The 15082-nt window shown below is 44.1% G+C and overlaps 1 protein-coding gene across 1 annotated transcript in view; it reads right to left on the bottom strand.

The window, feature by feature from the left end:
• Positions 1-15082, bottom strand: part of ITGA2B (integrin subunit alpha 2b) — a 153605-nt gene that overhangs the window by 57312 nt on the left and 81211 nt on the right. The window contains exons 11-16 of the mRNA XM_069751414.1: positions 12902-12952; positions 11779-11831; positions 10650-10858; positions 10322-10504; positions 10195-10240; positions 9508-9609 (exon numbers count right to left, since the gene is read on the bottom strand). Of these exons, the coding sequence (XP_069607515.1) occupies positions 9508-9609; positions 10195-10240; positions 10322-10504; positions 10650-10858; positions 11779-11831; positions 12902-12952 (644 nt within the window). The remainder of the gene's footprint in view (positions 1-9507; positions 9610-10194; positions 10241-10321; positions 10505-10649; positions 10859-11778; positions 11832-12901; positions 12953-15082) is intronic.

Here is a 15082-nt window from a genome sequence, read left to right as displayed (position 1 = left end):
AAAAGATGAAGAAACCTAGACCTTCAATATCGTTATATAAAGCGTTTGCTCAAGTTTGCAAAAAAAGTATGAACATTGAACAGTAGGAGAATGGAAACGGGTGATTTGAAGCGATGAGACGAAAGTCAATAGACTAGGCTTTGATGGGTGCAAATGGGTCTTAAAGTAACAAGAGAAAAAGGGTTTAAAGGATCGAGATATTGAAGAAACTGTCAAATTCGGTGGAGGATGCCTGATGATATGGGGTTGTTTCACAGCCAAAGGCATTGGATAATTGACCAGGATTGATGATGGTCTCAATAGTCTATATGGTTTCTTTGTACATTCGAGTACTATGGGTATGAAAAGGATGACATAGTGTTTCAGCAGGAGCCCGAAGCATATGTCGAGATTGGCAAAAAAAATGGTTCAATGACGAAGAAGAAGAGGTGATGGATTAGCCCCACAGTCCCCAGACTTCAATCCAATTGAACACTTGTGGGTAGAGGTGAAGAAAAAGCTATATACATACCCAAGTGAGTCAACCAGTATGCACCAACTTTGGGAACATGTGGAAGAGACCTGGGATCAGATTTCGGTTGAGACAGGCTTCAATCTGATTGAGAGCAGGCCCAAAGGGATTCAGGCAGTATTGTGAAAGCGAAAGGTGGATTTACAAAATACTAACAAAATTTTAAAAAAGTAGATTTTAGGAGCAAAACAGTAACAATGCAGTGACATGACAAGCATCTGCATAACTAATCATATGCTAAATAGTTGGCAGTCAAAATTATGTATGAGATAGAAAAGATGATTGTTTATAAAATGATGGCGGTCTCACATTTGAAGCAGTGATTGGTGAGATATGGAGCCTGAAATTCAAAAGTTCAAAACATTGTTACCCTTTTGCTCGTTAGTGTGTATTACAAAGATTCTTATATTCTTCTGTACTAATGACTTATGCAAAATTTGTTGAAAGTACAACTCCTTTGAATGTTAGAATATGCGGGGAGTTGGCACCCCAACATATACACTGTAAAATGGCTGCCAGAGACATAGTGGAAGGGAGAGTGGATGCTCTAGTACACATAGTATTAGGTGTTAGTACTAAGGAGTTAATTGGCCATGATAGATTGATTGGGAGCAGCTGAAGAGTGGGGAGAGACGGCTGCTCACCATAGCTCCCCCCTGGGTGTAGAATGAGGCCTGTTTGGCTCACAGATGTCAGTGTGTTTTGCAGGTTTGCAGACCTCCAGGATTGTGTGCCTTTGATAAAGTACTAGGAAGTTGGACTCTAAAGGTACCTTCACACATAACGATTTCGTTAACGATATTGTTGCTTTTTGTGACGTAGCAACGATATCGTTAACGAAATCGTTATGCGTGACAGCGACCAACGATCAGGCCCCTGCTGGGAGATCGTTGGTCGCTGGGGAATGATCAGGACCTTTTTTTGGTCGCTAATCACCCGCTGTCATCGCTGAATCGGCATGTGTGACGCCGATCCAGCGATGTGTTCACTGGTAACCAGGGTAAATATCGGGTTACTAAGCGCAGGGCCGTGCTTAGTAACCCGATATTTACCCTGGTTACCATTGTAAAAGTAAAAAAAAAAACAGTACATACTCACATTCCGATGTCTGTCACGTCCCTCGGCGTCAGCTTCCCGCACTGACTGTGTCAGCGCCGGCCGGCCGTAAAGCAGAGCACAGCGGTGACGTCATCGCTCTGCTTTACGGCCGGTGCTTACACAGTGCAGGGAAGCTGACGCTGGGGGACATGACAGGAATGTGAGTATGTACTGTTTTTTTTACTTTTACAATGGTAACCAGGGTAAATATCGGGTTACTAAATGTGGCCCTGCACTTAGTAACCCGATGTTTACACTGGTTACTCGGGGACTTCGGCATCGTTGAAAACAGTTTCAACAATGCCGAAGTCTTTCCCCTGTCTGTGTGACAGCTCCCCAGCGACCACACAACGACTTACCAACGATCACGGCCAGGTCATATCGCTGGTCGTGATCGTTGGTAAATCGTTTAGTGTAACGGTACCTTAACTCAAGTGGGCTAACCCGCACTATTGTATGGACTTGTTACTTTATGTTTCACTTTGTGCAGGACAAAGTCTGTATTTGAGTCTTCCTGGTATGCAGTTTATGAGGATTGAAATAAACCAGCTGGACTTTTAAATAGAAACGGTTCCCGTGATACATCATTTTGCTCCCAAGTGAGTAGCATTGTTACATTTGGTGTTAGAAGTGCAGGCAGCATTCCAAAAGAACACATGTTGGTGCTACAGAAGTGCTGCATGTCTTGGGTCAAGGCGGCTATAAGCTAGGGAGCAATGTCAGACAGCATAGAGTACCTGATTAAACACCAGGTGCAAATCCAGCAGCAACAGGTGCAGCAGAAACAACAGCTTGCACAACAGGAGACAAATAAGCTGTTTATACAATAGCTCCAGCAGTAGTAACACCAGCATTAACCTGGTTAGCCCTCTCGTTAAGTCTGCTTGTGGGCATCAATACATACTGTATTTGTTAAATAAATAGGGCAGCACACTGCAGCGCCAAAACATGCAAACTTGAAAAAACGAAATTTGAACTGCATTACTGCACTAGAAATATGAAAAATGAGAGCTTTTAGCGCACAAAAATGGCCAATTTTATGTGTACCTCGTAGCCACGTTAAGGCATCTCTCTTATACGAGGTCCTACGCTTGACCTACCTCACTGAGAATAAACGTCTCCATCTGAATGGGTACATGTGGAACCTCTTCTTGGACTCAAATTCTCTCTCTATGTGGAGGGGTATTGGACCTACTATAATTAAAACACCTGAAGCTAGGAGGCGGGGAGTGCACGATCAGAAGGCTAGAGAATACATTTCAAAAACCTGACCTGCACATCCAAACATAGACTGAGTGTGAACAGGTTCTGAACCCAGAGTCGCCAACTCGTATATAGTTAAATAAATAGGGCAGCACACTGCAGCGCCAAAACATGCAAACTTGAAAAAACGAAATTTGAACTGCATTACATATTTGTTGTCCTGGACTATGCTACACAATACCCAGAAGATGTTCCCCTGAGTAACTCGTCTGCGAAGAGTACAGCCCATGAGTTGGTCCACATCTTTGCCCAAACAGGACTTCCAAGAAAGATCCTGACTGACCAAGGAACACCCTTTATAAGTAAGGGTATGAGGGAACTGTGTAAGGCCTTGCAAATTACACAACTGAAGACATCAGTTTACCATTCCCAGACTGACGGCCTTGTGGAAAGATTTAATAAAACCCTAAAGAGTATGCGTAAGAAGGTCATAGAAAAGGACAGACAAGACTGGGACTGTCTGCTCCCATATCTATTATTCTTTATCCGGGAGGTTCCCCAAGGTTATACCGGATTCTATCCGTTTGAACTCCTGTATGGCCGACATCTGCAGGATTTCCTTGATATAGCAAAGGAAACTTGGGAAGCTGACGTCACGCCCCATCGAAGCATCATTGAGAACGTCAACCAGATGCAGGAGAGGGTTGCGCAGATAATGTTCATTGTAAATTAGCATCTCTTCCAGGCCCAAGAGGCTCAATCCCGGGTATAAAACTGTTCAGCCAGGGTGAGGCAGTTCAACCCCAGAGACCAAGTACTTGTGCTTATTCCCATGGTAGATAGAAAGTTTTTGGCAAATGGCAAAGCCCCTGAGGTTTTAGAAAGGCTGGGTGAAATGAACTACAAAGTTCAAACAGGAAGATGCAAGCCATTCAAGGTCTACCACATCAATCTTATCAAGCCATAGCATGACAGGGACCCAGTTGAAATTTCAGGTTTGCTGGTCAAGCTAGAAGGTGACAGTGAAGGTGTCACAATGGCAGAAATACTGTGGAAGGCCCAAAAACAAAAGAGTCAGGAATTGCTTCAGCAAAATCGGGACCTGTTCTCAGATTTGCTAGGGTGTACAGATGTCAAAGAAAATGCAGTTCTGCTGGAATCCCATGAGCGGGTGATCTTGAGCCCTACTGAATTCCCTAGGTCTGCCGAGAACTGATCTTCAAGGAATTGAAGGGTATTCACTGTATGTTTTGCTGGTTCCTCCTCCTCTCACCTTCCTCTTACTGTTGGGGTTCCTCAAGGATCAGTCCTAGGCCCCCTCCTCTTCTCTTTGTATACTGCCCCTATTGGACAAACAATCAGTAGATTTGGGTTCCAGTACCATCTCTATGCAGACGACACGCAATTATACACTTCTTCTCCTGTTATCACGCCGACCTTTTTAGAAAACACCAGTGATTGTCTTACCGCTGTCTCTAACATCATGTCCTCCCTCTATTTGAAACTGAACCTGTCAAAAACTGAACTCCTCGTGTTCTCTCCCTCTACTAACCTACTTTTGCCTGACATTGCCATCTCCGTGTGCGGTTCCACCATTACTCCAAAGCAACATGCCCGCTGCCTTGGGGTCATCCTTGATTCTGACCTTTCATTCACCCCCCACATCCGATCACTGGCTCGCTCTTCTTACCTGCATCTCAAAAACATTTCTAGAATTCGCCCTTTTCTTACTTTCGACTCTGCAAAAACTCTTACTGTTTCACATATTCATTCTCGTCTGGACTATTGTAACTCTCTACTAATCGGCCTCCCTCTTACCAAACTTTCCCCGCTCCAATCTCTCCTGAATGCTGCTGCCAGGATCATATTCCTCACCAACCGTTACACCGATGCCTCTACCTTGTGCCAGTCATTACACTGGCTACCCATCCACTCCAGAATCCAGTACAAAACTACTACCCTCATCCACAAAGCACTCCATGGCTCTGCACCACCCTACATCTCCTCTCTGGTCTCAGTCTACCACCCTACCCGTGCCCTCCGCTCCGCTAATGACCTCAGGTTAGCATCCTCAATAATTAGAACCTCCCACTCCCGTCTCCAAGACTTTACACGTGCTGCGCCGATTCTTTGGAATGCACTACCTAGGTTAATACGATTAATCCCCAATCCCCACAGTTTTAAGCGTACCCTAAAAACTCATTTGTTCAGACTGGCCTACCGCCTCAATGCATTAACCTAACGATCCCTGTGTGGCCTATTTAAAAAAAACAAAAAAAACAATCAGGTTCCTCGCATCATGTTCTCATTCACTTTATGCAGTTAATAGCCCTCTGTGTCTGTACTGCTACGTATTTAGGCAGTTAACTGGTTCATGCAGCTTTACATGAACACCCGAGCCTTACACTATGGCAGGTCCGAATAACTAAAGCAATTGTTACTATCCACCTCTCGTGTCTCCCCTTTTCCTCATAGTTTGTAAGCTTGCGAGCAGGGCCCTCATTCCTCTTGGTATCTATTTTGAACTGTGATTTCTGTTATGCTGTAATGTCTATTGTCTGTACAAGTCCCCTCTATAATTTGTAAAGCGCTGCGGAATATGTTGGCGCTATATAAATAAAAATTATTATTATTATTATTATATTAAGGGTATGTTTAATTTCAAAGTCATTGAGGAATCTAATAGTGGGTGGTCTACCCAAATTAATTTTCCATGTTCCAAAACCCAATGGAGAATGGAGATTCTGTAATGATTATTGGAAGCTGAGCAATAGCCACACTAGATCTAACAAAGGGATATTGGCAAATCCTCATGTCACAAATAGCTAAGGTTAAGTTGGAGTTCTCTACCCCTGACGTATGCTTCCAATACATGCGGATGCCGTTTAGAATGCAGGGAGCTCCGGCCACCTTCAAGAGGCCCATGGACCAGATTCTCACACCCCCATAAGAACTATGCCTCCACATGCCTGGACGATATTGTAATGTTCAGCCTGGATTGGGGAAGTCATCTGGAAATAGGTCCAGGTGGTGTTTAATGCGCACAGGAAGGCAAGGTTTTCCATAAATTGAAAAAAATGTGTCACGGGGAAAGAGGGGGCTAAATACCTGGGATATGAAATAGGCAGAGGCAAAATCAAATGCCAGATCAATAAAGTGGACACAATTCAGAACTGGTTGAGACCCCTCTCAAAACAAACAAGTTAGGGCCTGCCTATGAATTGTGTAGTACTATGGGAGGTTTATCCCAAAGTTTACCATGATGGCCGCATAATGCTACCTGTAAGCAGCTGGTCCTGAAAGTCCCCCGCTACCTTCCCCCCCCCCCCCGACTTTAAGAAGAAATTTGTACTCAAAATTGACACCTCAAAAGTCGGATTATGAGCGTTTTTTTCTCAGGAGATATACGGAGAGGAGCACCCTGTTCTCTACCCGAGTAGGAAACTGTCGGCATGTGAAAAAAATTGTTCCATTATAGAAAAGGAATTATTGGCGATAAAAAATAATTATTTTCAGACCATGCCCCACTCAGGTGGATGAGGGAGAAAATGGGGAAATATGCTTGGGTTACCCTCTGGTTTCTATCCCTGCAGGATTTCCACTTCCATGTAGAACATACAGATGGGAAGTTACATGTTAATGCTAATGCTTTCTCAAGAATCGCACCACAGTTTTAGGCAGAGGGAGAGGTATGTAAGGTGGCTGCCGGAAAGATAGTAGATGGGAGATATGTATCACAGAGGTGCATGTCCTCTGTGATATAAACCTGGAGTAATGTTCTAGTACACATAGTACTAAGTGGGTTTAGTTGGCCTTGACAGGTTGATTGGGAGATATGTTGAGCAGCTGAAGAGTTGGGAGAGATGGTCACTCACCAAATCTCCACCAATGGGTGTGGTTCACATTGTAAAATGAGGCTTGTTTGTCTCACACAGGTCAGTGTGCAGAGGTTTTTGTTACACCCGGTTCCGGTCCTGTACCTTTACTGGGTCCCCACTCTGTGCCGGCCCCACGCTGGCCTGCTGCAGCTTCTGCTTCCTCTCTACCCCGCTTCCTGGCATGTTGCCAGCAGGTCCTCGGGTAGAGTGCTTAGGTCACGCTCGTGCACGCTCCTGATCTCTTAAAGGGACAGCGCACATTTTTCAAAAAGTACTTCTGACCAATGGCGTGTTACTAATTACTATTTCTAGCCCCTCTGCCATAGGGAGGGTGCCGGAGCAACAAGTATCCTCTGTTGCTAGCTTCCGGTTTTGGTTAGTGTATGCTTTAGCTTCTGAAGTGTTCTGCCAGTGCTCCGCTTACTCTGTTTGTCTCCGCAGACTATCAGCTACCTGTTACCCGGCTATCCTAGACGACGAACGTTCTGTCTACGCCAGTTCCATCACGTCAGTTCTGTCACGTCCCGCCATTCTGCCATCCGTACCTCTGGACAACGCCAATACCACCTGTGTCAGCTCCACGACATCTGTTAACCCCGCTTGTCCGTCTGTCCCGCTGGGACAGCTGCCACGTGTCCGGGGTCTAACTGGAGGTAGCACCCGTATCCCCCAGGCATTCCATTCCGACCCTGTTCAAGGGGACTTACCACGGGTGCCTGGGGCTCACGTAGTCAAGCCCCCTTCGGAGCCCCCCCGGACCGTGGTCCCGAGGTTCCACAAAAATATCAATAAAAAACGAATGTGAACTTCACCCCCTGTGACTCAACTTCCATTCATTACAGTTATCAGACCTCCAGGATTGTGTGCTTTTGTTAAAGGACAAAGAAGTTCGACTGTAAGTCAAGCGGGCGAACCCATACTATTCTTCATAAACAAAAGTTGAAAAAGTAGCGGCACTCACCAGTCTGCTCAAAATTATGTCTTTAATGTGTCTTCAATCCATAGTACAGATTATGCGGACACAGCAGACTGGTGAGTGCCGCTACTTTTTCAACTTTTGTTTATGAAGATTGGTATTACCTCATTAGCTGAGCACCGCATCTCAGTGGCTTTTTGCATACCGCATGTGTGAGCGATCCATGTAATGAGTGCGAGGAATATAAAGCTGCAATTGATATCCTAGTGCCATTCCCTTCTCCAAGGAATTTTCTAGAACCCATACTATTGTCTGGACTTTTTACTTTATGTTTCACTTTGTGCCGGACAAATGATATATTTGAGTTTTCCTTGTATGCGGTTTATGAGGAGTGAAATACACCAGTCGGACTATTAAATACAAGCGGTTCCTGTGATATCTCATCTCAATCCCAAGTGGGTACCATTGTTACTACACTATATGGACAAAAAAATTGGGGCAACTTCACACTACACCTGCAGGAGCTTTTATGTTGTCCCATTCTAAATCTATAAACATAGTATGGAGTTGGCCCCCACTGTAACAGTTTCCATTTTTCTGGGAAGGTTTTCTACAATATTTAGGAGTTGTTTTAGGAATCTTGTATGCTCAAACATCAAGATTTCACTTTATAGCAAAACCCTGAAAAACAACCCCATAGTATTATCTCCCATCCGCTAAACTTTACAGATAGCACAATGCAGACAATGTTCTCCTGGAAGTCCCCTAATGCAGACTTGCCCATCAGACCCCAATATAGAGAAGTGTGATCCATCACTCCACAGAATGCATTTCCACTGCTCTACAGTTCCAAGGCGGCAGTGTGCCTGGTAAGGTTTGCATGCAGCTTGCCGGCCATGGAGACCCATGTCGTAAAGCTCCTAGTGCACAGTTTTTGATCTCTGCAGTTATGGAGTCAGCACTTTTATGCACCTTAGCACTTGGTGGCCCCGCTCTGTAACTTTACATGGGCTGTACTTCGCGGCTCAGTTGTTGTGGATCCTGAGTGCTTCCACTTTTCAGTAATATTGCTCACAGATGATCATGGACTATTTAGAAGGGAAGAAATTAACTATATACAAGTAGTATCCTATTATAAGACCAGGCTGGAGTTCAGCTCCTAACTAACATCTGTGAGAGAATGGCTCATTCTAAAGGCAGCTGGCATGGCGAGGGGCTGGATTATATATCTGTGTCAATGGGACTGAATGAAAACCTGGATTCAGCGAAGAAGACACGTGTCTCGGTACTTTTGTCCATATAGTGTATTCCTATTATGCACTTTTTTTTCTTACCTGTGATTATTCATCAGTGTCCACCTTATTAATTTTTTCAATAAGAATCAATGACAGATTTGTTTAAAAAAAACTGACAATATTGTACTAAAGTCAACCTGACAGGTGATACATGCGTCCTCATCTCCAGGCAGCATGTATCAGGCACAGGCGGTGTGATCTCAGCCAGGTATGTTTGACTCTGAAATGCTGCAGAGTTTCAGAGAAAAGGCAGAATAGTCAGACAGAGTCCCTGGCGGCTTCTCCTCACCCACTGCCAGTGACTTCATGATCTCTTCCTATAAGCAGGGAGAAATTCTCCTCAAGGTCAGATCTGCCAAGGACCCACATATCTGAATATTCTCCCGTGCGGTTTGGTCCCTGGCCACTTTGAAAGTAGCTTTTTCTATGAAAGTCCACATTTTTCAGAGTAAACATACCTGGCCAAATCCTGTACATGCTGCCGGTAGATCGTGCATCATGTACCAGCTGTCAGGTTCTGTTTAAGCACAGTTCCATTAGTCATTCATGTCCACCCGTCCGACCTCAAGTTATCATTACAATAGCCAATGGTGACATTTTTCTTACCAGCTAACAGTCCTGGAACCAAGCATACATGGCTTCACCCCAGGGTTCAAGGTATCTGGTGAAAAAGTGACTGAGGCATGTAGGGTAACAACAGGCTGGGCTCTGAGTAAGAGGGTACAAGAACATGACAAATAGAGAAAAGGGAAAGAATGGAGGTATGAATACAAACATTTTATGGAAACTAAGATATAAATCACATTTATAATCGGTTGCGATACTGGAAAAGAAATCTCTTGCTGGGATATTCCTTGAAGGTCTTTTATTAACGACTATGCGTTTCAACGCCATACCGGCATCTATCTCAATATTCATTGGCACAGTAGATACTAAGCTGTGCTGTATCATAGGCAATGGTCCCAAGGGATGGATCCCTCTACCTCCTCCACTAGCCGTTCATGTCTTTGTCCGAGAAGACTAGTCTAAATTGTCTGCTGTTTCTTAGTGCTGTTTCCCAGAAAACTTTGAGTAAACCATTATGGTTGATATTACAGCTCCCACCAAGTTTTCTCAGTCTCCTGAATGGCAGAGCTGCGTTATGAACTTATGACTATTAAACGAGGCAGAATTTCTGTTTCTAGATGACAATCCTTCTGTATTACCCAATCTAAGTACATACAATTAGGAATAACGCTACATCCGGCTAGGATCAAAGCTCAGTGATATTGATGTATGCGGACATGGTCTCACCTGTATACATACACTGTGTCTGCTCCAAATGCACCGACAATCAGATCTACATGAGGCACAAATCACAATACATGAGAATACAGACAGGAGGCAATAGATGCCATAACATTCCAGCTTTAGTTATTACCTGGATACCCGTTATCATCAATATCTTTTCCTCCTCGGAGCGTAAAACCAAACTTGGAAGGTGTTGATAGGGGATTCTCCAGGATCTGGGATGGTTGGGTTGACAGCCCAGACCTCTCTCCTTTATAAATATACACACAGCCCCCTCCAGATTTTCCTCCAAATGGAGACCCAACAGCTACATCTAGGATGAGAAAAAACTGCAATATCATGGCACCGATCAAACAGAAAAAGCGTAGTCATATTTTATGTTGTATTTTGCTGGTTTGCAGAAGGAAGGAAGAGAAAGAAAACAACTAATGGTCTACAACATGGCGCCTTGTGCTCACCATTGTATCCATCCAGGTCCAGGTCCCCCAAAGGAGCAATCGATGCACCAAAATTCCCATAAATGTAGTTCCCACTGAGAGTTTGATAATCTCTGCCAAGAATCTTCGTCAGCTTCTGCATGTACACGTAAACTTGCCCAACCTCTTGTAACTTTCCACCAACACGCCACTCTAAGAAAACAGGTGCTCCGACCAGGAGGTCATCATATCTGCAGGTAGATGTTTAAGACCGTAAAACCATAAATGTACAGGTAATTTATCACAAATTTGTGTCACCGACCGCTCATGCCAAAGATTCAGCTGCTCCGCGTCAACAGTGCAGCTCTTCTTCTTACTACGGGGCGTGACTGTCAACATCACACTGATTAATAACCGGCTCCCTCAAGTTAGGAGGCAGGCACCAGTTGTCAATCAGCATGAGATCGTCAGTCATAACCCATCAACAGAGCAGAGGAGAAGAGCAGAATAGCTGCTCTGTGGATGTGACGTCAGCAGAAGCAGCAGACTCGCCAGCAGGAGCGGTCTGTGACCTCTCTGTGTCGGCAGAGATCAGCGCTGGGCAAAATAGGCAGGTGGTTAATAACTACCTGCCTGTTAGTTCTTAGGCCCATAGTAAAAAATTAAATTGTCCTTAATAACCCATTTTTTAAAAAAACTATGCAACTTTGGTATCGCCATCGCCATGATTATACTAATCTGGAAAAACATGCTGACAGGTAAATTTTGACCATACAATGAACATCATAAAAATAAAACCTCAAAAAAATAATGGCAGAATTGCATTTTATTCTCACTGTTTCATTCCAATCATAATTATTTTTTCTGTTTTTCAGTACATGATATGATAAAATAAATGGTGTCATTTAAAACCGTAACTCATCCCAGAAAAAAAAAAAAAACCTTATATGGCTATGTCGACTGAAAAAAGAAAAGTTTTGGCTCTTGAAAAAAGGGGAGGAGTAAACAAAAGTTCACGATTAAAAATTGTCTGGTCCTGAAGTGGTTAATATTTCAAATGTTGTCTCCTAATATGTGGGATTACCTAATTTCAAACACTAGATGGCGAGGGAAGATTTCCAAACAAATATTGCACTACCTAAGGTCAAACACTAGAGGGCTATTAACGCACCCATCATTGTCAATATCGGTGACAGCCACTGTGTAACCGAAATGTGCAGCAACCTGTAAGGAATAAAACACACATTAGTTGTACATATATAGAGGCCTGCCAAGGATTGCACCCCTCTCAGACACCTGGCTGTCTCCCATCCTAATTTAGCTGCACATTTCCTTAAAGAATCAGCCAAAATGAAGAAAATTAGCTATGGAAATAGTAATGCAACATTGTGGCGGACATTTCTGGCATAAATTAAGCCAACTAATGGGTGCTGAAAACAGACTGGACCGTCTTGAAATGACAGATTCATCACATAGCATGGACCATTATTACACTGTCTAGTCTATGTGATAAATCTCCTGCATTGTTTTCAGGCATTTTTTTGCACTGCACTAGACATATTTGTAATGTGTGTGGAGAACATGGAGAAGCTGAGTGGAGATGGGAAATCCTTCAGATTTATTAGCACCACTATGTATTAGTAAAGGGAATCTGTCATCAAGTTTTTGTGATTTAATCTAAGAGCAGCATAATTTAGGGCAATAGAGCCTGATTCCAGTGATGTGTTACTTATTAGCTGTGTGCTGTAGTTTCAATACAATCAGTGTTTTATAAGTAGGAGATTATCACTAGAGAACTAAAGCTCAAGTGCAACCTAGTCCAGCTAATCTGTATAACCTCGCCCCCACCACTGATTGGTAGCTTACTGGCAATGTACAGTGTACACAGGAAGCTGCCAAGCAGGGGTGAAGGTGGGGGTTATACAGAGCTAAGCATTAGAGAGCTGCTAGATGTACAGTAGAAAAAACAGGGATTCCATCAAAAATGCACCAAGCAGCCCAGTAAGTGATACATAGCTGGAATCAGGGTCTCTTCCCCTTTAGCATGCTGCTCTCAGATTACATATCAAAAACTGCTGATGTTTTTTTTTTAAGCCAGACAAGAACTGGAGTAAAAAAAGGTTTTCAGCAAGAAAACCAGACTTATAATACAGCGTGCGACGCTAACACATTTAGCACATTTCTGCCAGTTTGATCTATTTTTGGGATGGTACAAATAAATCTTCACCATGCTTTGTTCTCACCCTGGACCTGTAGCTGGACTAGATATACAGTTTTGATACGTAGGTACACACCTGCTTCCCTTTGATGACACGTAGCAGACGTGAATTAGAGTACAGGTGAACCTATAATAGAAACAAGACAGTAGATATGGGAAGCTCAGGATTGTGTCATTACTGCAGATGGGATGCCTGGTATAGTACATAGGAGACTCAATCCGTAGATGAATGACGAACAGTAGACCATATAATTGGTCACAACCATATCTAGAATGAGAGACGGTCCGAGATGTCTCTCCAGCTCTGAGAAGGTGGAACACACCGGTTCCCAATGATCAATTGTAGTTGCATCTTTCAGACGTAAGTACAATTGAAGCCTTAACTGCTGTCAATTCCGGGTCGGGGACGACTTCAGCAGCGTTATCAGGTCATGTTACAACACTGCTGACGTCAATCCTCAGCGCCGTATAGGCCGCAGAAGTTTGATGTGATAAGTGCACCAATGGAGATGAAGAAGAGGAAGAAATTTGAGTACACAGTATTGGGAGAGAAGGTGGGGAATGTATGGGACACAATATGGAGAGCAAGGGAGGATTGATACAGACAGTATGGGCAGCGAAGTGGGAGTGTATGTTGACACAGTATGGGTAGCGAAGGGAGTTTGGGTATCAACACAGTATGTGGAGCAATTGGGTGGGATGGGTACAGACACAGTATGGGGAGCGAGGTGAATAAATTTGAGGACACAGTATAGGGAGCAAGTGGGAATGGATGAAGGCACAGTATGGGGAGAAAGGGGGGATTGGTGCGGACACAGTATGGGAAGGTAGGAAGGAGAAATGATTTATTCAGAGGCACAGCATAGAACAGTGGCTTCTGGACAACATGAAGAAAAGAAATAGAACCACTCCAATCAGAGATGTCATATTTAAGTTACCTGGATGTAAATATTTATTTGTGATACTGACATTAAGGGGAATTGTCCAAGTCTGTGATGAGTCTGCAGTGATTTTTTGTGACTGCAGACTTCTGAATTCTCACAGCCCGCACTGCACGTTGTCAGGATTCTCTGGTGCTGGTGGTGAGTATGAGCGAGAAAAATGAAAATGAACTGAGCGAGGTCAGACATGTCTAGTCGGAGTGTGGCCAGGAGTATGCAAATAGCATACTTGTGCTCACATGACTGTCTATTATTGACAGTGGCATGGGAGAACACTAGACAGACTGCAGACTTTCACCTCATTCCTGGACAAGCCCTTTAAATATAAAATGAAGCACTGTAACATGCCAATCTTAACAGTGTGTACTATACTCACTGTCAGGATTCTGCTCTGCTTGTTGGTTCCAGCAGTCATCACATGGCCACTTCATTGATATGCGATTTTCAATCTAAAGGTACCGTCACACTAAGCGACGCTGCAGAGATCCAGACAACTATCCGGATCGCTGCAGCGTCGCTGTTTGGTCGCTGGAGAGCTGTCACACAGACAGCTCTCCAGCGACCAACGATACCGGTAACCAGGATAAACATCGGGTTACTAAGCGCAGCGCCGCGCTTAGTAACCCGATGTTTACCCTGGTTACCAGCGTTAAAGTAAAAAAAAAACAAACGCTTCATACTTACCTTCCGCTGTCTGTCCCTCGGCGCTCTGATTTTCTCTGCCCTGTGTAAGCACAGCGGCCGGAAAGCAGAGCGGTGATGTCACCGCTCTGCTTTCCGGCCGCTGTGCTTACTCAGGGCAGAGAAGCAGAGCGCCGAGGGACAGACAGCGGAAGGTAAGTATGAAGTGTTTGGTTGTAAGTATGAAGTGTTTTTTTTTTTGAAGACATCGTGAAGACATCGCTGAATCGGCGTCACACACACCGATTCAGCGATGTCAGCAGGAAGTCCAGCGACGAAATAAAGTGCTGGACTTTCTGCAGCGACCAACGACATCACAGCAGGATTCTGATCGCTTCTGTGTGTCAAACTGAACGATATCGCTAGCCAGGACGCTGCAACGTCACGGATCGCTAGCGATATCGTTCAGTGTGACGGTACCTTTACAGTCACGTGACAACAAGTTTTTCTTCCTGCTTCTCTCAGTTTTTCACTAAACATTGAGAAAATTAGGGAGAGCAGTTAGTCGGCACATGACTGTAAGTGTGCAAATCGCTTATGAGTGATGGTCATATGACAACTACTCAAAGCGCTTGGGGGAATGGCGCAAAACTGAATTCTTGCCCTGGGTACTGGAAAACCTAGATACTCCTCTG

The sequence above is a fragment of the Ranitomeya imitator genome, chromosome 2 (genome assembly GCF_032444005.1).
Source record: "Ranitomeya imitator isolate aRanImi1 chromosome 2, aRanImi1.pri, whole genome shotgun sequence".
In the NCBI taxonomy this organism is placed as follows: domain Eukaryota; kingdom Metazoa; phylum Chordata; class Amphibia; order Anura; family Dendrobatidae; genus Ranitomeya; species Ranitomeya imitator.
Note: the sequence above shows the minus strand (reverse complement) of the source record. Positions and strands in the feature narration are given on the sequence as shown.